The sequence below is a fragment of the Herpailurus yagouaroundi genome, unplaced genomic scaffold (genome assembly GCF_014898765.1).
Source record: "Herpailurus yagouaroundi ecotype Mexico unplaced genomic scaffold, PumYag 182, whole genome shotgun sequence".
Taxonomy (NCBI): domain Eukaryota; kingdom Metazoa; phylum Chordata; class Mammalia; order Carnivora; family Felidae; genus Herpailurus; species Herpailurus yagouaroundi.
Window position 1 is genome coordinate 59774183 of NW_024412413.1, and position 21091 is coordinate 59795273.

The following is a 21091-nucleotide window of genomic DNA, read 5'->3' on the forward strand; positions in this document are numbered from 1 at the left end:
TAATCCTGATCTGACTCTGGGTGGTATTTTTTAGGGATGTGTAGTGAGGGGAAGGAATCAGATCAGACTTCTGCTGTATAAGTGGATTGGGTTGTATTCTCTTGGATTTTCTTTACTCAGATGTCACTGTCTTTTTATTTCTCTTCTTTTTCCTCGCATAGTGTTCTGACCAGTGTCTCCCTTATCACAGGTGTCTTGGCTTTCAAAAGAGTGGGCAAAGAGGGCAGCTTTACCTTCCCATGTGGTCACCATGCTAGACAACTTTCCCACCAATCTACATCCCATGTCTCAGCTCAGTGCAGCCATTACAGCCCTCAACAGTGAAAGCAACTTTGCCCGAGCATATGCAGAGGGTATCAACCGAACCAAGTACTGGGAGGTAGGAAATTCTGATGCAATGATTGATGTGTGATGGGGATTGAAAGGACTTAAATATGAAGGAAGAAAAAGGAATGTTTAGGAGAGTTACTTCTGAGTTACGCCAGAAACTCCTTTAATAAATTTTTATTTAAGCTTGTTTTTTGTTTGTTTGTTTGTTTGTTTGTTTGTTTGTTTTTTCCAGTCCTTTGGATTGCTAAGGTAAATGGAACATGCTTTGTGTCACCAAGGTTGTTGGTTTGGTTAAGGTCATATACATGTAAAAAAAACTATAATTCAGGAGGCACTTGGGTGGTGTCTGACTCTTAATCTCAGTTCAGGTCTTGATCTTGGGGTCGTGAGTTCAAATCCCACGTTGGGCTCTGTGCTGGGCATGAAGCCTGCTTAAAACAAAAACGAAAACTGCAATTCAGTAATCTTGCTGTAATGGAGAGATTACACAGGGCTGTTGGAACACTGAAAAGGATGTGACTTAATTGCAGGATCCCTGAGCAAGATTTCAGAGTAGTCTTACCCTAGCCACAAAAAGTCCCTTCTTGTTTTTAACTTCAAATAAGGAGAACCTTGAGAAGTTAGGTGAATGGAAACTAAGGCAGTTCTAGAGTCTAGGAGGACAGTGCCAATCAGCCACTGTTCTGTACTGTCCCACTCAAGATACCTGTCAGGAACAGAAGGGTTGTTAGTATCCTGGAAGTAGGATCCAGAAACAGATGTGCTTTATTTTCTGAAAATGAAATGTGACCCTAATAGTTTGAACTAGTTGGAGTATAAGAAGACTGTTGTGCCTTGTCCCAACACATAGTACCTAATTCCTTCCATCCTCTTTCCAGTACCCCACAGAGTACTCAGAAAAACTGGGTAAAGTACAAGTTATCTGGCTAAGTTTACAGTGGGACATCTCATTTTCTTTTATTTGGAGACAGGTATTATAGGAACAGTTCCTTTTTGCAGAATAGCATGGTCCACTGGTCTGATGCAATTCCCTTAGGGTTTTGGCAAATCCTGCTTCATTTGGTTGGTCAATATTTACTCAATGCCAATTGCGTATAAAGAATTATGTTTGTTATTAGGGGAAAGGGGGAAGGAGAATTTTAAATTAGTCTGGTTAGCATTGAGAAGGAAGGTATGGGAATGATGGAAAATATACACATTCACAAGCGCTTAAAACATTTATAAATCCATATATCAGCAAGTTCAGAATGTTGTGTAATCTGAATATATTGCTTTCCATTTTCATGTATGTGTATATTATATTTTAATGTTTATTTATTTATTTGGAGACAGATAGGAAGAGAGAATTCCAAGCAGAATGTCAGCGCAGAGCCCAATGCGGGTCTCAAACTCACGAACCATGAGATCATGATCTGAGCCAAAATCAAGAGTCGGATGCTTAACCAACTGAGCCACCGAGGCACCCCTCCATTTTCTGTTTTAAATGCTTTTCAAGTAATTGTTATTTGTGTGGGTCATCATAACAGAAAAGGTTAAATCAAGACCAGCAGTTCTTCTACTTTAAAACTTATCTTTTAGGGGTGCCTGGGTGGCTCAGTTGGTTAAGCATCTGACTCTTGATTTTGACTCAGGTCGTGATCTCGCAGTTTTGTGAGTTTGAGCCCCACGTTGGGCTCTGCACTGCCAGCAGGGAGCCTGCTATCAAAAAAATAGCTTGTCTTTTAGAAATTGACTGCTCAGATGTGCCCGTTACTGTTTACAGTGCTGTTGTCTTGACTGTAATGAGAAGGGGAGAAAATAGCTTCTTCATGCTTTGCAATAGATGCCTATAAGATATTTCTGGTACATCCAAACATACTTCATTGTTTCATGCTGTCTGTTATTGAATCATTAAAATGAATCTTGTATTCCTCTGCTTGCTGTTGCCTCCTTTTCAACATGTAGCCATTGATTGACTGTTCTGCCATAATTTCTTTGAGATTGTCATCTGAGGGTGGCTATCTTGAGGTAAACATGTTACATTTCAGGACTCTGCCAATCTTTGGGAGAATATTTATAAGCAATACTGATATATTTGTCACCTTCAGGATGTGTGTCTGGTAAGTTCACACTGCACAAAAATTAGCACCAGTAACGAGTTTAGTAGAGCTTCATGCTCTTTTGCTGTTGGATCTTGTATCTCTCTCAAAAGTCAGACACACTATTTCTATTCAGTTCTCTGTCTTGGTTAATTTAACCATAGTCTACTTAAGTAGAAATGCACAGCATCATTCAACTGGTTATTTCTGTTTAAAAATTTATGTTGAGGGGCACCTAGGTGGCTCAGTCGGTTAAGCATCCGACTTCAGCTCAGGTCATGATCTCGTGGTTCACAAGTTGAGCCCCGCATAGGCCCTGTGCTGATAGCTTGGAGCCTGCAGCCTACCTCAGATTCTGTGTCTCTCTCTCTCTCTCTCTCTCTCTCTCTCTCTTTGCCCCTACCCTGCTCACACTCTGTCTCTCTCTGTCTCTCTCTCTTTCTCTCAAAAATAAAGATTAAAAAAATTTTTTTTCTTTTTTTAATTTTTTTTTAACATTTTATTTATTTTTGAGACAGGGAGAGACAGAGCATGAACAGGGGAGGGTCAGAGAGAGGGAGACACAGAATCTGAAACAGGCTCCAGGCTCTGAGCCGTCAGCACAGAGCCCGACGCGGGGCTCAAACTCATGGACCACGAGATCATGACCTGGGCCGAAGTCTGCCGCTTAACCGACTGAGCCACCCAGGTGCTCCAAAGATTAAAAAATTTATGTTGTTTTTGTATGATCTGAGTTTTTACTAGAACCATCAGTTCATACTATTTTTTTGTTTTTTAACATATACCTCAAGTGGATGATCTACTGCCTGCAACATTTCTTCCATAACAGAGATAAATAGTATAATCTATTGAATTGAAGAAGTTAGGTCTTTTTCTGAGTGACTTCACTTCATTCGTGACCAGGAAATTACTGTGATGCAACCAGCTATTTAATTGTTAAGTAGTCTTAAGATGTTGTATTAGGTAAAATTTGCAAAGTAGTTGACCCATCAAATTTTGCTAGTAATGCCACCTTCTGTAAAGCCTATAAATGGTATACATAGGTTTTGAAGCTTTTATGATAAAATCATCTGAACACCTAATAACTCTTGAAAACATACCAAATAGTGTGCTTAAATGCTTTACATTCATTATCTGATTTAATCCTCAGAACAGCCCTATGAGGTAGATATTATTTGTTACTCTCATTTTACTGAGTGGAAAAACTAAGGATTAAAGCTATGAAGTAGCTTACCCCACATCATGCAGTTAATAAGTGATAGAGACCAGATTCAAACTTGAGTTTGCTTCAGTCTAGGGGCTCTTCACCATAAATACTGCCTCTCTTCTTTTTCTGTGTCATCTCAATGATTGATTGCTGGGGCACCTGAGTGGCTCAGTTAAGCGTCCGACTCTTGATTTTGGCTCAGGTCCTGACACCTCGTTCATGAGATTGAGTCCTGAATTGGGCTCTGCACTGAGTGCAGAGCCTGCTTAGGATTCTCTCAATCTCTCTCTCTCTCTCTCTCTCTCCCTCTCCCTCTCCCTCTCCCTCCCTCCTCTCTCTCTCTCTCCCTCCCTCTCTCTCTCTCTGCACACCCCTCCCCCACTCCTATCTCTCTCTCTCTCTCTCTCTCTCTCTCCCCCTCTCTCTCTCTCTGTCACTCAAAATAAATAAATAAACAAAAAAAATAATGATGATGATGATGATTGTTTGCTAACTACCTGACCAGGATTTTACTAGCCATAGAGATGCTGGCTCATGATGATGATGATGGTCATTTTTATAACCTTTATTCCAGATAGTTGTGATGTTGGCATATTTTAACATCTTTTTTCCAAGGCTTTATCAATGAAGAATGTGTTGGTACAAATACCTAAATAGCACCTCAATCTTAGCTTATTAAAGGAAAAATAACAGGAGTTCTGTGTAAGTTTTTGTTTTGTTTTGTTTTGATCTCTTCTTGACTGTACAGCATTGACCACTATAAAAAGCAGGGTAAGGATCCCATATTGTCATGCCTGGTCTGTTACAGGTTGCTTTATAAACTCCATTCTCAGTAGTAGAAGACGACACAGCTTCTTTTTGATGTGGCCATTCATACTTTCCAAATAGTTTTGCAAGTTAGTATACACACCACAGATAATAGTTTAGCTAGCCCAGAATCCTGTTCTTGGCATTCTGCTAATCAGTCCAAGTCTCTTAAAACTGCATATGCTTGATGCAGGCTTCTGGAAGCAACTTACTTCCTTGGGGGAATGTAAATCTGCATGGAAGTATGGTTAATCATATGATTATCATGTAAGTAACCTCTTGAGAATTTGCAATTGTTAGCTGAGTGTTTCTTGTTTCAAGTAGCTTTTTAATTTTGGCAGTTTTCTTTTTGTAATACATTTTTTTAATGTTTATTTTTGAGAGAGAGAGAGCGAGCGAGCAGGGGAGGGGCAGCGAGGGGGAGACAGAATCCCAAGCAGGCTCCACACTGTCAGCACAGAGTCTGATGCAGGGTTCAAACTCATGAACTATGAGATCATGACCTGAGCCAAAATCAAGAGTCAGATGCTTAACAAACTGAGCTACCAGGTCCCCCTAATTTTGGCAGTATTCTTATTGAATCTGGTAGCATTTACAAAATTCACTGAATGTGTGTGTGTGTGTGTCTGTGCACGTGCATATATTTTAGTTTACTTGATATTTGATACTTGAATAATACATGACACTATAGAGATTAATTCATTTAGGCTAGTTATTATACACTTGATCTTAGCCAAAAGGCCGAGAAGCGATAGGCTAGTTATTATAGATTTTGCCCTTTGAAGAAAACTACTGAAACGTTATGACTTCCTGCAGGAGCATTTAGCTAGTTAACTTGTATATTAGCACCATGTAACAATATCAGCCAATAAGTATTTAGTCCATGCTTTCTATGTACCTGGAACTGTGGATGAAAGCAGCTTTTTTAAGTTATTTATTTATTTATTTATTTATTTATTTATTTATTTATTTTTAACATTTATTCATTTATGAGAGACAGAGAGCACAAGCAGCGTAGGGGCAGAGAGAGAGGGAAACACAGAATTGAAGCAGGCTCCAGGCTCTGAGCTGTCAGCACAAGCCCAATGCAGGGCTCGAACTCACAAGCTGTGAAATCATGACCTGAGCCAAAGTTGGACGTCCAACCGACTGAGCCACCCAGGCGCCCCTTTAAGTTATTTAAAAAAAGAAAACAAAATCCAAAACCCTGTCTTATCTCTAAGGAACTTAAAATTCCCTTTGAGAAGATAAAATTGACACACAAGAAAGGTGCCTGAATGGCTCAGTTGGTAAAGCATCCAGACTTTTGATTTTGGCTCAGGTCATGATCTCATGGTTTGTGACTTGGAGCTCCTCGTCTGCGCTGACAGTGCAGAGCCTGCTTGGGGTTTTCTCTCTCTTTCAATGTCTTTCCCCCATGTGCTCTCTCTTTTTCCTCTCTCTCAAAATAAATAAACATTTTTTTGAAATAATACAGAAGAGTTGAGCAAGCTATTAACATCACAAAAAGAGGCAACCAGATTATGTTTCTCTTTCTTTTTTAAGATTTTATTTTTAAGTAATTTCTGTATCCAACATGGGTCTTGAGCTTATAACCCCAAGATCAAGAGTCTTATGCTCTACCCAGTGAGCCAGCCAGGCACCCCCTGTGTTTCTTTTTTTTTTTCTTCTTCTGTGTTTCTCTTAATAAATGAACACACTATTTATCAGGTAGTCTTTTTTTTTTTTTTTTTTTTTTTTTTTAGTTTAAATTTCAGTTAGTTAACATGCAGTGTAATATTAGTTTCAGATTACAATATAGTGATTCAACACTTCCATACGTCACCTGGTGCTCATTTGAGTAGTCTTGCTAAAAAAAAAAAAAAAAAAATTGAACTGGAATCTACTCAAGCCTTTAGATCCATCAGTTTTATACAAAATACAATCGACAGAGGAACATGTTAAATGACATCACAGGTATATAACCAGCGAAATCTAAACTGGGAAATTCTCCAAAAGAAGTGATCCGATTTTCCACAAATAAATTGCAAAGTGAAAAAGGCTGGGGGTACACTACACCTAGGTGGTACGTCCAACTCTTGATTTCATCTCAGGTCATGATCCCAGCATTGTGGGATCAAGTCCTGTGGTAGGCTCCGCGCTGATCATGGAGCCTGCTTAAGATTTTCTTTCTTTCCCTCCTCCCCCTGTCCCCCACTTGCTCTCTCTCTAAAAAATAAAATATAAAAAAAGATTTTTTTAAAAAAGGAAAGCATGACAGGGAACTTAACATTGATTAAAAGAGACTTCAGGGGCGCCTGGGTGGCTCAGTCGGTTGAGCATCTGACTTCGGCTCAGGTCACGATCTCGCGGTCCGCGAGTTCGAGCCCCGCGTCGGGCTCTGGGCTGATGGCTCAGAGCCTGGAGCCTGCTTCCGATTCTGTGTTTCCCTCTCTCTCTGCCCCTCCCCCGTTCATGCTGTGTCTCTCTCCGTCTCAAAAATAAATAAACGTTTAAAAAAAAATTAAAAAAAAAAAAAAAGAGACTTCAGAGACAAACAATTGCAACGTGGGTTTTTCTGTCCTGAATCAAACACATGAGGTGGGGGGGCTTTATTATCAGGGAAATTTGAATACTGAGTAGATATTTAATGATATTGAGGATTTATTAATTTTTTTCCCTTTGGGATAATGGTTTTGTGATTTTGTTTTTATCAACAGCCTTTATCTTTTAGAGATATATGCTTAAACGTTTACATGTTGGAATATATGTCTGGAATTCATTCAAAATAACTTGGGAGGTGAGAGGAGAAAGTAAGGGTGTAGATGAAACAAGAGTGTCCATGAATTAATAATTGTTTAAGCTGCATGATGCTTATTAGCTGAGTGGGTAACTTTGTGCATGTAACTTAACCTGGCCAAGCCTCAATTTCTTGATTTATAAAATGAGGGATATATTACCTTACGGGACTATTGTGAGGGTAAAAAAAAATGCAAATAATATATCACAGTGCCTGTTAGTAAGTGCTTAAAAATGGAAGCCTTTGTGGGGCGCCTGGGTGGCGCAGTCGGTTAAGCGTCCGACTTCAGCCAGGTCACGATCTCGCGGTCAGGGAGTTCGAGCCCCGCGTCGGGCTCTGGGCTGATGGCTCAGAGCCTGGAGCCTGTTTCCGATTCTGTGTCTCCCTCTCTCTCTCTGCCCCTCCCCCGTTCATGCTCTATCTCTCTCTGTCCCAAAAATTAATAAACGTTGAAAAAAAAAATTTTTTTTTTAAAAAAAATGGAAGCCTTTGTTATTTTTTTTTTTAATTTTTTTTTTTTTTAACATTTATTTATTTTTGAGACAGAGAGAGACAGAGCATGAACGGGGGAGGGTCAGAGAGAGGGAGACACAGAATCTGAAACAGGCTCCAGGCTCTGAGCTTTCAGCACAGAGCCTGACGCGGGGCTCGAACCCACGGACCGTGAGATCATGACCTGAGCCGAAGTCGGCCGCTTAACCAACTGAGCCACCCAGGTGCCCCGGAAGCCTTTGTTATTAACTAACAATTGAATGCTACTCTTTGACCCTTAGCATATATGGTGAATTTTCTTTGAAAGATGGAACAGAATTAATTTCTAAAACCTAGTATCTTAGCACATTCATTGAGTGCAAAGTCAGGTAGTGGGAAAGATCATGGTTAAACATAAAAGCGTTCAAAATCTGACTTTGGCATTTAACTGAATGCTCTGAGCTTGTTTACTCACCTATAAAATGGAGGTCATTACGTACTTGGTAGAGTGGCAAAAATTAGAAATAACATTTTGTTTTGTTTTGTTTTGTTTTAGAGTGTGTGTGAGTGGGGGAGAGGGGTAGAGAGAGAGAATCTCAAGCAGGCTCCATACTTAGTGAGGAGCCTGATTTGGGACTTGATCCCATGACCCTGGGACCCTGACCTGAGCTGAAATCAAGTCAGATGCTTAACTGATTTTGCCACCCACGCACCCCAAAAATGTTTTAATATACACAAGATATTATGTGTAAATCACTTAGTGCAGAGCCTGGGTCATAAAAGTTATTTAGTTAAATGGTTATTGTTGTTAACCTCCATATATAACCACTGAGCATCAACCAAATAGCCCAATCCATGGACGACAAACAGCATCCTTGCCTAATTCTTTGTTGATAAATCTTTTTCTTTCTTTTTTTTTCTCTCCATTTTCTTCTTATCAGTTGATTTATGAAGATTGTATGGATCTTATCGCAAAGCTACCTTGTGTTGCAGCAAAGATCTACCGGAATCTCTATCGGGAGGGCAGCAGTATCGGGGCCATTGACTCTAAGCTGGACTGGTCCCATAATTTCACCAACATGTTAGGCTATACTGATGCTCAGTTCACTGAGCTCATGCGCTTGTACCTCACCATCCACAGGTAAGCTAGACCCAGCAACCATAGCTCCTTGCCTGGATTGGTAGAAAATTTTAAGAAAAGCTCCTGAACAATCTCTTCTGGGAACAGGCAGTAGGCAACAAGGAAATGGAAACATGGTACACAAGACAAGAGAGGAATCTAGTAAAGGAAATCCAGAGGTATAGGGAAATAATCATAACCTTTCTAAGAACAAAGTAATGTTTCTAAGAAGCTGGGGAAAAGTACTAATTGCTCACAGTAGGTGATCTTTCAGCTTTCCAGGAGCTCCCTCTTCTGGCCATTCCTATTAAAGCTGGAGTGAGCGTCCAGGAGCTTGGCACATAGACAGGCATCATCAACCAGTAACCTCTCCAGCTCTGTGGATTAGTGAACAAAGGCTGGTAATGAGATTGGGACATCTCTTACAAGAGCTTATGTATAACTGGCCATAGGCTAGTGTGAGCGCATAACTAGGCTAGCATGTGATAAGAGAACAGCAAGGTCTATGTTTTCATAGTCTGCCCCTTTTTCTCCTCTCTTGGCCTTGATTCTCCTTTCTTACTTCCCCACAGTGACCATGAGGGAGGCAATGTAAGTGCCCATACCAGCCACTTGGTGGGCAGTGCCCTTTCAGACCCCTACCTGTCCTTTGCAGCAGCCATGAATGGGCTAGCAGGGCCCCTACATGGTTTGGCAAATCAGGTAAGACTATTCCTTTTCTTTTCCTGCTTCATGTTTTTCTTATTCTCATGCTTTTCTTCTGATCTTGCCTTTCCCTCCTAGCATATATGTTGACACTATCTTATTCCCCAAACCTTACCCATAGGAAGTACTTGTTTGGCTGACACAACTACAAAAAGAAGTTGGCAAAGATGTGTCAGATGAGAAGTTACGAGACTACATATGGAACACACTCAACTCAGGACGGGTAAGCAGAGATGCTTAGCAACTAGGAAAGAAGCCAAGACCCAAGTTGTGCAATTTAGAAGAATTAAAGAAAATAGAATGAGAGAGGTCCCTGTGTTAGAGAAGGAAATTCTCTCCCTGCCCCATCCTCTGTTTGTCTAGCCTGAAGAATTTAACGTTTATTTATTTTTGGGACAGAGAGAGACAGAGCATGAACGGGGGAGGGGCAGAGAGACAGGGAGACACAGAATCGGAAACAGGCTCCAGGCTCTGAGCCATCAGCCCAGAGCCCGACGCGGGGCTCGAACTCCCTGACCGCGAGATCGTGACCTGGCTGAAGTCGGACGCCCAACCGACTGCGCCACCCAGGCGCCCCAAGCCTGAAGAATTTAGAAAAGAGAATTTCTACTTGAGAATACAGCTGGCTTTTTTACCCTCCCTCTTTACAGGTTGTCCCAGGCTATGGCCATGCAGTACTAAGGAAGACTGATCCACGATATACCTGTCAGCGAGAGTTTGCTCTTAAACACCTGCCTCATGACTCCATGTTTAAGCTTGTTGCTCAGCTGTACAAGATTGTGCCCAATGTCCTGTTAGAGCAGGGCAAGGCCAAAAATCCTTGGCCCAATGTAGATGCTCACAGTGGGGTGCTGCTCCAGGTGAGTCTTCCCTTCCCTGCTCTCCCTTTAATTTGTGCCAAACCCTAATGTTCTCTGCCATGCAAAAAATCAACTTCCTAGTCAGAGCAACTCATACCTCCTTCTTTACCCTTTTGATAAAGTTGCCTGTAGCAGAGGGCAGATACAGGCAGAAGGAAAGGGGTGCTGTCTTTTCAAAATCCCAATTACTGTACTTTTCCTGGTGCATTTCTTTATTTTCTTAAAGTTTTTCTTAATGTTTGTTTATTTTTGAAAAAGAGAGCAAGCGAGCCAGGGAGGGGCAGAGAGAGAGGGAGACAGGATCCGAAGCGGGCTCTGCAGAGAAGCTGATGTGGGACTCGAACTTACAACTGTGAGATTGTGACCTGAGCTGAAACCAAGAGTTGGATGCTTAACTGACTGAGCCACCTGGACACCCCTCCTAGTGTCATTTCTGTTTGAGGCTGACTCAGTTAAGGTCTCTGCCCCTGGACTTATGCATGCTATTACCTCAGCGCCTTTAACAAAACTTTTTTCTCTTTTATCTTACAGTACTACGGCATGACAGAGATGAATTACTACACAGTCCTGTTTGGGGTGTCACGGGCACTGGGGGTACTGGCACAGCTCATTTGGAGCCGAGCCCTAGGCTTCCCACTAGAGAGGCCCAAGTCAATGAGCACGGATGGTCTGATGAAGTTTGTGGACTCTAAGTCAGGGTAAAACTGGAGACTGGGGGGAAACTAACTACCAGAAAGTGAGGGAGCTTTAAAAAAAAAGTATAATTTTGTTTTGTTTCAGGGGGCTTTTTAAGATTTAAGATTAAATTGTATCTGAGGCACTGATAATAAGTTTGAAGTTAAAATAGAAATTAAGACTTTAAAAGATAAAAAGTAACCCCTTCTTCCCTAATCAGTTCCTTTTTCCTGCCTGGTGAGTTGCCCATCAACTGTAGGGTGACCAGGACTAATGCATGTGGTATGGGTTAGGTTTGGGCCCCCCCTCCCACCACCACCACCACCACCACCACCTCTAGAGTGAGAATCTGACTCTTCTTTACCTGGGTCAAAGCTGGTTGCAGAGAATCTGCAGTGACTTTAGAGCTTTTGGTTCTACTCAGCCCAGCCCTCCATAGGCCAGCAAATCGGGACTCTGCCCCTTCTGTTCCCATAGGAATCATGTTGGATTATCAGTTCTGTGAAGCCTCATTGCTCTCTCCCATGCACACAGACACTTCCTAGCAAGACCTGTTGGGTTAGGCAGACCTCTTTGGCATTTTTTTTTTATGCTACCAGGTGACCATAAAGGCCATGGCATTTGTTGTGACTGCCACCCAATGTTTGATTTTTCTCTTTTAAAATTATCCTATGAAAATTAAGATCTGGGAGTGTTCTATTACTCACTGCTTTAATATTCCCCTCCTTCCAGATTTTCTATACCTGCTGTACCTCAAGCTGAGGGTGCTGTGGACTCCCCCCACCCTTCCCCCCTGTCCCTTACTAGAGGTCTTTACTAGGCCTCTTCCAGCAGGTTGTATATGCCACTGTCTAAGCTGTGGTCCTTCCCAGTCATTTGGCTTTATCAGTGCTTAACATGTACTAAACTTTTTAGTCCTGTGGAACACAAGCCACTACCCTTTGATCTTTTTCTTCTACTTTATTTTAATATGCTATGGGCCATTGAATAAGGACTTGGGAATGACCAGCATGCTATCTTCATAGTCTGGTTTCCAGGGATATGGGTACTTCTTAGCAGGGAAATTATTTAAGATTGGATGTGGTTTCCTTTGAATATCAGGTCTTGGGGCTGAGAACAAAAGTAATAGGCCTCCCTCTTGCCCTGCTACAAGAAAATATCCCTTTATTTATCAAGATCCTTATCTGGCCCCTTCCTCAAGAGCTCACAGTACAGTATTTTTTAGAAGCCCCATTTGCACAGGTTTCAGTGACTCAGAATGCTCTACTGCCTTTTCTTTAAGAAAGGATTGAAATACACTCCTACAGTGCCCCCTTCCTTCCTCGCAACTCCTGCCTGTGTTTGTGTGGAACCCTAATCCCCAGAACCACGCTGAGATGGACACATTGTCTGTAAACCCCTGGGTAACTGTCAAGTCATGATCCAGACTTCAGGTTGTTCTGTATAAAATGCAAAATAAATGTTTTTATTAACAATGCTTGAGCCTGCTATTAAATAAGACCTGGAAGAATCTCTGTTATAAAGTAAGGAATCTGGCTAGCAAGATCCTGGACTAAGTGTGTTCTAAGTTGTCCTGTGCATCCCTTTATCTTTAGGTGGTTTTGACATTTATTTACCCTAATAAGACAGGATACCTGAAATTTCCAAAGGAGATTTCTGTCTTTCCTCAAGATTAGAAGTCCTTCTTAATTTTGTTGTAAAAGAAAACACTCAAGGACCGTAGCTGAGACCTCAAAACTGCTTATGCGACTAATCCAAGGAAACTAGTTCAGCCCATTGGGCGAAAGGAACATACCATACCAAGGGCAAATAGAGGAGGACTGCTGGCTCTGGACCTGAGCCTCTAGAGGGCTCTGGTATTGTGTGGAATGCCTATTCTTTGCAGGGACCTTAAGGAGGTCCTCAAAATAAGCGGTCCTGAGGACATCAGCTGTATGGTAGATCTGAGACCAGATTATTCTGTTCTGAGACTCCTGCAACTGACCTTCTGAAAAAGTCTATAAATAGGCAAGGGAGTGGGTACTAGGTCCTGGCTTGTAGAATGTGCTACTATAGTTAGCAGGGACACTATGTCCAAGAGGCCTTCTTGCACCTTTACTCCCCTGAGGAAGGAAGCCATGACTTTCTTCTACTATGCTATATCCACACTGTTCCCCCAAGAAACGATATAAAAAAGCCAAATTCACACTGTCACAATTAATTTATTGAAATTTTATAAAAACTCAGGCCAAGTAGAAGAATAAGGTACAACCCAAGAGTACAATTCTCTTCAGTGCTTTTTTTCTCCTTGCCCCTGTGGCACTGATGTTAAGACAGCCTCGTGCTCTCCACTAACCAGGCAGCATGGAAATATTTTTAAAAGTGAGATCATAAGGATTTCAATCTGGGGCCAGATCTCAGGCATTTCCTGAAGCATCTTAGGTGGGCAACAATTATTGACCACCCAGTACCTCTGTCAGAGGAAAAAGCTTGGTTTATACAATCCTTACAAAAGTTGCTATCTTACTCTGGTCAGACACTAAGGTATGTTGACAGGGTCCAAAAAGAACCACACGGTCCTGAATATAATTCACTATGAGAAGACTGCAGACATCAGGCATATGGGGCTCTCAAGATGAGCCTGACCATCCCCTAGGTATGTCTTCTTTCTGTACCCCCCTACCTTTGTGCCCCAGCATTTGTAGCCAGCTTAGAGCCCAATTTCTGGGGAATTGAGAAGGAAAACATTATAAACACAGACTCTTCTCTTAGATTGGATCAGGAGCCAAATGAAATAAATAAGAGAATTGGATTGGGAGGGAGAGGAGAGGAGAGGCCAGGAACAATCCTTTGCCTCAAGTCTGGTGCACCTCATGGAACATCAGTTCACGGGGGATGGCTGTTTCTGGACCAAACTTGGTGGCTGCCCGACGCTCGAAGGCAGCAACGTTCTGTTTGACAACCTCATCAAAAAACATGGTGGCCAGCTGGGAGTGCAGCAGAGAACGAAATTCAAAGGAAATCTGGGAATGGGTAAGAGACAGTCAGAAACTATTCAAGACCATGTTGGATAGTCCCTGGCCAAATGCAAGGATACTATTCAGTGCCTTTTCTTCCCCTCCCCCTCTAGTTCTTAGATCCCTTCAAAAGCCCTTACTTAACGACTGAGCACAGAGTATGTTTGATGTAAGCTCAGACCTATGGAAAAGTGTCACTGACTTAGGAAATGCTAAGTGCTAGCTATACTTCATAACTGTCATTGTACCTCCACTCTGCTCCCACAACCCTATGCTACACAGCCTCCTGACTCACCGAAAAGTCCACAGTGCAAGTTCGTGGGTAGGCAGGAATACCCGGACTGAATCGCCAAATGGTCTCTAAGTGGTTGAAGAGCTTGCCATCAGTGCAAACAGCCTAAAAGGACAGTCGGGTAGTTAAACAATATTAAAATGGAATAAAACCTATACTAGGTATAGGAGCCTATAAGAAAGAAATGAAAGATATTTTCCTTCGAATGTTTTATTAGGGAAGTATTTGACACATGGAGATAAAATCATTACAAAGAGGGCCAAAATAGCCCTTAAATGTAAAAATGCTAGAGAACACAAAAATTTTGCTGATTAATCCCTCTTCCCAGCGCCTCACCTTGACCATGTGAGGTTTGACCATGGAAACAGCAGACGTGTAACGTTCCACAATAGGTGGAAACCCAACCTCTAACTGGGCCTTCAGGTGACCTTTGCGGCTAGATACCACCAAAGACTTCTTACACCAGGGCACAAACTCACGATACTCCTGGACATTGGACACCACTTCGTACATCTCCTGCATTGAGTACCTAGGAGAAGGAATCACAGAGAGAGGCCAAGGAACTGCCAGCTGGGTCAAGTTCCTCCCTGCCCTGGGTACCTTCCCCCCAGTACCTTTGCCCACTAACTATTCATCATCAGGAACTAGAGATCCCAAAACCTGGATTTATGACTTCCCAAAAGCAAACAAATTTCCATGATGTTAACGTTACCTTATATTTTGTAGTTCACAGAACGCTATTGCATTTACTATCTATTTTGATCTTAAGAGGGACTATCTAGAGGCACCAGGGTGGTGCAGTAAGCTAAGCATCCGACTCTTGATCTTGGTTCAGGTCATGATCTCACAGTTTGTGGGTTCGAGCCCCACATCAAACTCTGCACTGATGATGCAGAGCCTGCTTGGGATTCTGTCTCTCCCCTCTACCCCTCCCTAGCTTGTTCTGTTCTCAAAATAAATCTTAAAAATTAAAAAAAAAAAAAAGACTAGGGGGAACACTGGCTGTCCATTTTACTGGTGATCCCACAAGAACTCAGATCCTAGTTCTATAACTTTCTAACACAGTAGCCCTAGGTACAGATCGAGCCCAGGGAAGAGAATCCTGCTTGGGATTCTCTCTGCCCCTCCTCCATTCGCGCGCTCGCTCGCTTTCTCTCAAAAAAACTTTTTAAGTTAAAATAATAATAAAAGGTCAGCAGAGAAATAATACCCTGTTGTCTTATATTGCCCAGTTCTAGTCACATTTCACTTAATGGACATGCCCAGCAACCAAGAAGGGGGAAATGAAAGTTGGAAGGCTGGGAGGGAAGGATAATTGATTAGTAATAATAGCTGGGGAGAGGGATGGCCAGGGATGAATCTTGTCCACTACTGCTAGCCTTACATTCTAGCCTAGGTTTGATCATTTGTTTGGAGGGGAAGGCAATGTGGAGGGATGCTGGACAGGGGAGGATGCTCACCCCATGATCCTACGCTCCGAGTAAGCTTTTCGCTTGTTAGTGAAGGGGGCAGCAAAGCCCATGAAGGAACGCCTGGGAGGTAAGCCAGCCTCAGCCACCAAGACCTGGGCAGCCCGGGGCAAGAAGAGGCTGCAGGACATCAGAAATCTAAGGATAAAAGGAAAGGGGAGACAACGTCATGATTCTTTGTGTTCCTCAACCATTCCCAGGTGAAGGGGAAGTGCGGTGCATCCCAGAGGAAGGTCGTCCAGACAAGTTTTTCCCCCAGCACCTGCTGCAGCCCGCCAGGCACCCTGGCCAGGCAGTCACGAGTGCGAAAGGTCGAGGGCGGTTGAGGACAGTGCCGAGGGAGGAAATGGGAAAAAGTGGGGTGCGTGCGAAGCGCAGTTGCCTTTAAGCGTGGGCTATGCTACTGCTAAAAGCTACGACTCTCACAAAGTATCGTAGTATCATAGTCTCCGGGGCCTCACCAAGCCCGGTGTTGCCAGGGCGCGAGCGAGAGGCAAGTAGTGATTGGGAACCCGCCCCGGGGACTCCCCTTTGCGAATAACTTGCAAAAACCTTCCCCAAAGTTCTACATTAGACTCCTAGGTGGACCGCTGCCGCGCCACCCGACGCCAGGCCTGCATCCCAGAAGCGCAACCCTCCAAGGTGCAAATTCGGGGCCCTACAAGACCCTCTTTACACCCGCGCAGACGCCCTCACCTCCCTCTCACCTCATTGGTCGCGGCCGTCGCGGAGGGCCGGGGGGCGGAGCCGGGAGCGCGCCTGGGAGGAGCGCGAAGCCGCAGCAGCGCGGGGCCGCCGCGCGCATCCCGGCTGGGAGCCGCCGCGCGCCCGCCGAGGCCATGCGCGCGACCCTCCCTTATTCTCTCAGCTCTGACAACCGCTGCGCCTTCCTCGCTCGGGAGGAAAAGCGGCAGGAAGGGGCCGCCGGGCGGGTTCAGGGTCCCCGAGGCCAGGAGCTGCCCGGGGCTGCGGCTCCTCTCGCCCCTGCTCCCGCCCGGGCGGCCGGGTAGGCTAGAACTGAAGCCGCGACCGCTGCTCCCGCAGCTCCCAGTACCCTCACGTCACGCCGTTGCCATGACTCGGAACCGGGAGAGGGAGGAAGGAAGGGGACAACGCGGCCTTTCGGGAGATGTAGTTTCACACCTCTAGCGAGAAAGGGCGCAGGGATAAGTGTTTGAGAAGCTGCAGAGATGTCCAGGAGGAACGAGGTCGTCAGGCAAACTACTTGGCGAATCTGTCTGTGGTCACGGAACTGATAATACATAAGCACAGAAGCGACTTCGTGGGCGTGTCGATGGCATGTTGATCTTCTGAACATCTCTTTTAGAGCCTTTAGTATAGTCTTTCTTGTTCGTAGTTAGAAGTCCTATTCATCTTTGTAGCCTCTAGTGCCTAGTACTATGCTGTACATCTTTGAGAAAGGAAATTAATCTTCCAAGCCCTGGGCTAAGACTTTGTATAGTTTTCTCTTTTAATATTTATAGGAAGAAGTCAGGGTTGAAAGAACCAGACTTAATTTTAGGGGAGAAAAACGCCTTTGTCTGGAAGTGTGCACGTGATGAAGGATGAGGCTTTGTGGGTAGGCACGCAGGCAAAGAAATGTCACTATACTGCTATATATACTATACAGTAGGGGGGAAATGCTCTTGATAAAAGTGGGAAGAACAAAAGGAAAATTAAAAAAAGAGAGTGAATCTAAGTGGGTATAAAAGCCATTGAAATTCTCCCACGGTGGAGTAGAGGAATGGTGTTTTAAGAATGGTGGTGCCTGGAGCACCTGGGTGGCTCAGTCCGTTAAGCATCCTACTCTTGATTTCACTCAGGTCAGGATCTCACCGTTGGTGAGATGGTTCCTGAGATGGATCCTGGTGTCGAACTCCACGTCAGGCTCTGCTCTGACAATGCGGAGCCTGCTTGGGATTCCCTCTCTCTCTCAAAGTTAAAAAAAAAAAAAAAAAAAAAGAATGGTGGTGCCTGCTGTTGCATTTAGAGATATTTTTGCTATTACACTGCAAGCCCTTCCTCTGCTTTTGTTCTAAATCTTTGGTCACATTTCCAAAATCAGGAAAACTTTGTGTGAAAGGGAGAAGAAGGATAAAGTAATTAAAGACTGTGTTGCCTTTGGGGTCTAATTGGTGTGGAAGAGAAACATCTTGCCTAGAAACGGGCCTGGAAACAGATATAATTCCTCCATCTCCCTCATCTTTCTTGAAAGGAGCATTAATTGCATTAATTGGCATTAATTTCAGGACTTCCACTGGATATTGATTGATTTAAAATTTTTTTAGATTTTATTTTTTTATTTTTTAACGTTTATTTTTGAGAGACAGAGCATGAGCAGGGGAGAAGTAGAGAGAGAGGGAGACACAGAATCTGAAGCAGGCTCCAGGCTCCGAGCTGTCAGCACAGAGCCTGACGCGGGGCTTGAACCCACGAACCGTGAGAACATGACCTGAGCCGAAATCGGTCGCTTAACCGACTGAGCCACCCAGGGACCCCTAAGATCTTATTTTTTAAAGTAATCTCTGTACCCAATATCAGGCTCAAACTTACAACCTGAAATCAAGAGTCACATGCTCTACCAACTGAGCTAGTCAGGTGCTCTGGGTTGCTTTAAATTTTGAGCCCACTTTATTTGGATCTCAAGGAACAGGAGCCATCCCTTGAACCCTGGCTTTCATTTAACATTTTATAAGGAAGGTATTTTAATCTTCATTTTATATTATATATACATGAAGCCCAAAATTGGTGAATGATCTTGCCTCTTTTTCTCTTCTAACATTTCTTTTACCCTCAGCACCCCTGCCCCCACCACCAGGATACAGTGTCTCCTTGCAGTTCAAAGATGATAATCTGGAGCCACTTTCAGATGGCCATGTGACCTTCAGGGACAGATTTACTCTTTCCAGCCCTGCTTCCTTGTCCCGACCCACTCCCTCTGACTAAGGACTTACACATGTGAGACAGCTGCATAGAGTGAGGAGAAAGGATCTGGCTTGGTAAAAGACAGAAATTAACCCGGATACATGACTGAACTGTGACCTCATTAACACTATTCTTTTAGAGTTAACTGCCACAGAATCCCCAAGGTACAATAGGCCTGCCAAGTCAATTTGCTTATTGTCCCCCTACTAATTAGATTAGCTAATTACTGCCATTTAAACTTTTCCTAGTTCATTCTTTGTACTTGAACAACCAATTTCCTGCCATTTCCCTGTCATTCTACATTGATACCTGCCTTCAAGTACTAACTCAAAACACACCTCCTCTAAGACCCTCTTTTGACTGAACCCATCCCTGAACATTACTCCAAACACATAATGCCATGTAAAATAGCGTGTATCCTATATTCTCTAGTTGTTTCATATGTATATGTATGTTCTTCTAAGTTCCACAAAAATAGACACCTCTATGTTTTACTTCCAAACAAGTTACTATGGGGCTGTACTATGTATTCAACAATGGTTGAGTCCTCAATCAGCATTTGTTAAAAGAATGAAAACTGAGGCTTAAAAACAGGCAGGTATCTGCGTAGAGTTACCCAAATGTGAATTCAGTAGTTGGATCACAGGACTGTCTTCATAGAAGGGCTTTGCTACCACTTCCGGCCTCCTCTCAGATTTTTTGTATCTCCCTGAAATTTGGACGTATCTGTGTTACCTACATCATATCCCTTTTTTTCCCTACTGGGAAATCCTCTTTCTCTGCTCTGAATAATATTAAAAATAACTCTTGTAGCCCTTCCTCCTCCTTCCAGCTGCTCAGAGAACCCGGCTGGCAACCTCCCTTGTTCACCTCTACTCGGGTGCCAGAACCAGGCACGTGACCCCAGCTCAACCCCTGACTCCAATTCCTCAGGTTACCAAGAGCTATTTCAGGCAATAGAGGCCACATAGTCCCCTCCTCCCCATCCTCTGGGTCATATCCTAGCTTAGCCCTTCCTGGAAGGGTCTAATAGTCAAGTCAATATGTCCCAACACACATACCCATCCGATCTCCAGCTACTTTCAGTTTCTATTGCTTCAACCTCATCTTTCTCTTCCTCATCAAAGGTCAAGTGCTTAGGAGTGCCTGGGAGGCTCAGTCAGTTAAGCATCTGACTCTTGATTTCAGCTCAGGTCATGATCTCACAGTCTGTGGGATCAAGCCCTGCATAGGGCTCTGTGCTGATAGTGCAGAGGGTCTGCCTGGGATTCTCTCTCCCTCGCTCTCTGCAACTTCCCTGCTCACTCTCTCTCTCTCTCAAAATAAATAAATAAACTTTAAAAAAAATGTTAAGTGCCTGTTCCTGCTCTGTTAGAGCTACAAAGAATAATGTATACCCTTGCCTTTAGAGAGCTTCAAATCTTTTTTCATAGAAAACCAAAACAAACCCAAAGCAATATACAGTCCTGTGTTGGCTTTGGCTAAGAAGGAGTTTAAAATCTATTCTGAAATGTTGGACACTTGTATGTCAAAGGTAAAAGGTGAAATGAGCAACAAAGATGTGCAGTTTATTTTATTTATTTATTTATTTGTATTTATTTTTGAGACAGGGAGAGACAGAGCATGAACAGGGGAGGGTCAGAGAGAGAGGGAGACACAGAATCTGAAACAGGCTCCAGGCTCTGAGCTGTCAGCACAGAGCCCGACGTGGGGCTCGAACTCACGGACCGCGAGATCATGACCTGAGCCGAAGTTGGCCGCTTAATCGACTGAGCCACCCAGGCGCCCCAAGATGTGCAGTTTAAACCTGACTTCTACAGTGTAAATTAAATATGTAAATGTTAAGGAAGCCCAACAAAAGAGAAAGAACCTGTTAACTGGGGAATACTTCCTGGAAGAGGTAAGTTTTAAGTAATATTGTAAATTTTATTTTCAATATGGTAAAAATTAAAAAAATTAGGGGCACCTGGATGGCTCAGTCAGTTAAGTGTCCAACTCTTGATTTCGGCTCAGGTTATGATCCCAGGGCTCATGAGTTTGAGCTCTGCGTCAGGCTCTATGCTGACAGCGCAGAAGCTGCTTGGGATTCTCTCTGTCCCTCTCTCTCTGCCCCTCCCTTGCTTGTGCTCTCTCTCTCTCAAAATAAGTAATTAAAAAGTTAATTTATTTTATTAAAAAAAATTTTTTTAAATGTTTATTTATTTTTGACAGAGACAGAGACAGACAGAATGCAAGTGGGTTAGGGGCAGAGAGAGAGGGAGCCACAGAATATCCGAAGCAGGCTCCAGGCTCTGAGCTGTCAGCAGAGCCCGACATGGGGTTCAAACTCACGAGCTGTGAGATCATGACCTGAGCTGAAGTCGGACGCTCAACCAAC

The 21091-nt window shown here is 43.4% G+C and overlaps 2 protein-coding genes across 7 annotated transcripts in view; one reads left to right on the forward strand and one right to left on the reverse strand.

Annotated features, from left to right (window-relative positions):
* CS (citrate synthase) overlaps positions 1-12509 on the forward strand; it is a 33222-nt gene extending 20713 nt beyond the window's left edge. For both annotated transcript variants that reach the window (XM_040491718.1, XM_040491717.1), the window contains exons 6-11: positions 191-379; positions 8614-8813; positions 9365-9494; positions 9619-9720; positions 10148-10357; positions 10889-12509. In XM_040491718.1, the coding sequence (XP_040347652.1) occupies positions 191-379; positions 8614-8813; positions 9365-9494; positions 9619-9720; positions 10148-10357; positions 10889-11059 (1002 nt within the window). In that variant the 3' untranslated portion in view covers positions 11060-12509. The remainder of the gene's footprint in view (positions 1-190; positions 380-8613; positions 8814-9364; positions 9495-9618; positions 9721-10147; positions 10358-10888) is intronic.
* On the reverse strand, positions 490-16866 carry COQ10A (coenzyme Q10A). 5 transcript variants are annotated; one of them, XM_040491721.1, is made up of 6 exons: positions 16497-16866; positions 15781-15927; positions 14657-14849; positions 14324-14425; positions 9050-9169; positions 490-758 (listed from the first exon to the last, which is right to left on the reverse strand). In XM_040491721.1, exons 1-6 carry the CDS (start codon positions 16628-16630, stop codon positions 690-692), a joined length of 765 nt encoding a protein of 254 aa, XP_040347655.1. In that variant the 5' UTR covers positions 16631-16866; the 3' UTR covers positions 490-689. The 5 variants fall into 5 exon arrangements, with proteins under 5 accessions (XP_040347655.1, XP_040347654.1, XP_040347658.1 ...); XM_040491720.1 differs by having other exon boundaries at positions 490-761; XM_040491724.1 differs by lacking the exon at positions 9050-9169 and having other exon boundaries at positions 16497-16864.
* Between the last annotated feature and the right edge of the window lie 4225 nt (positions 16867-21091).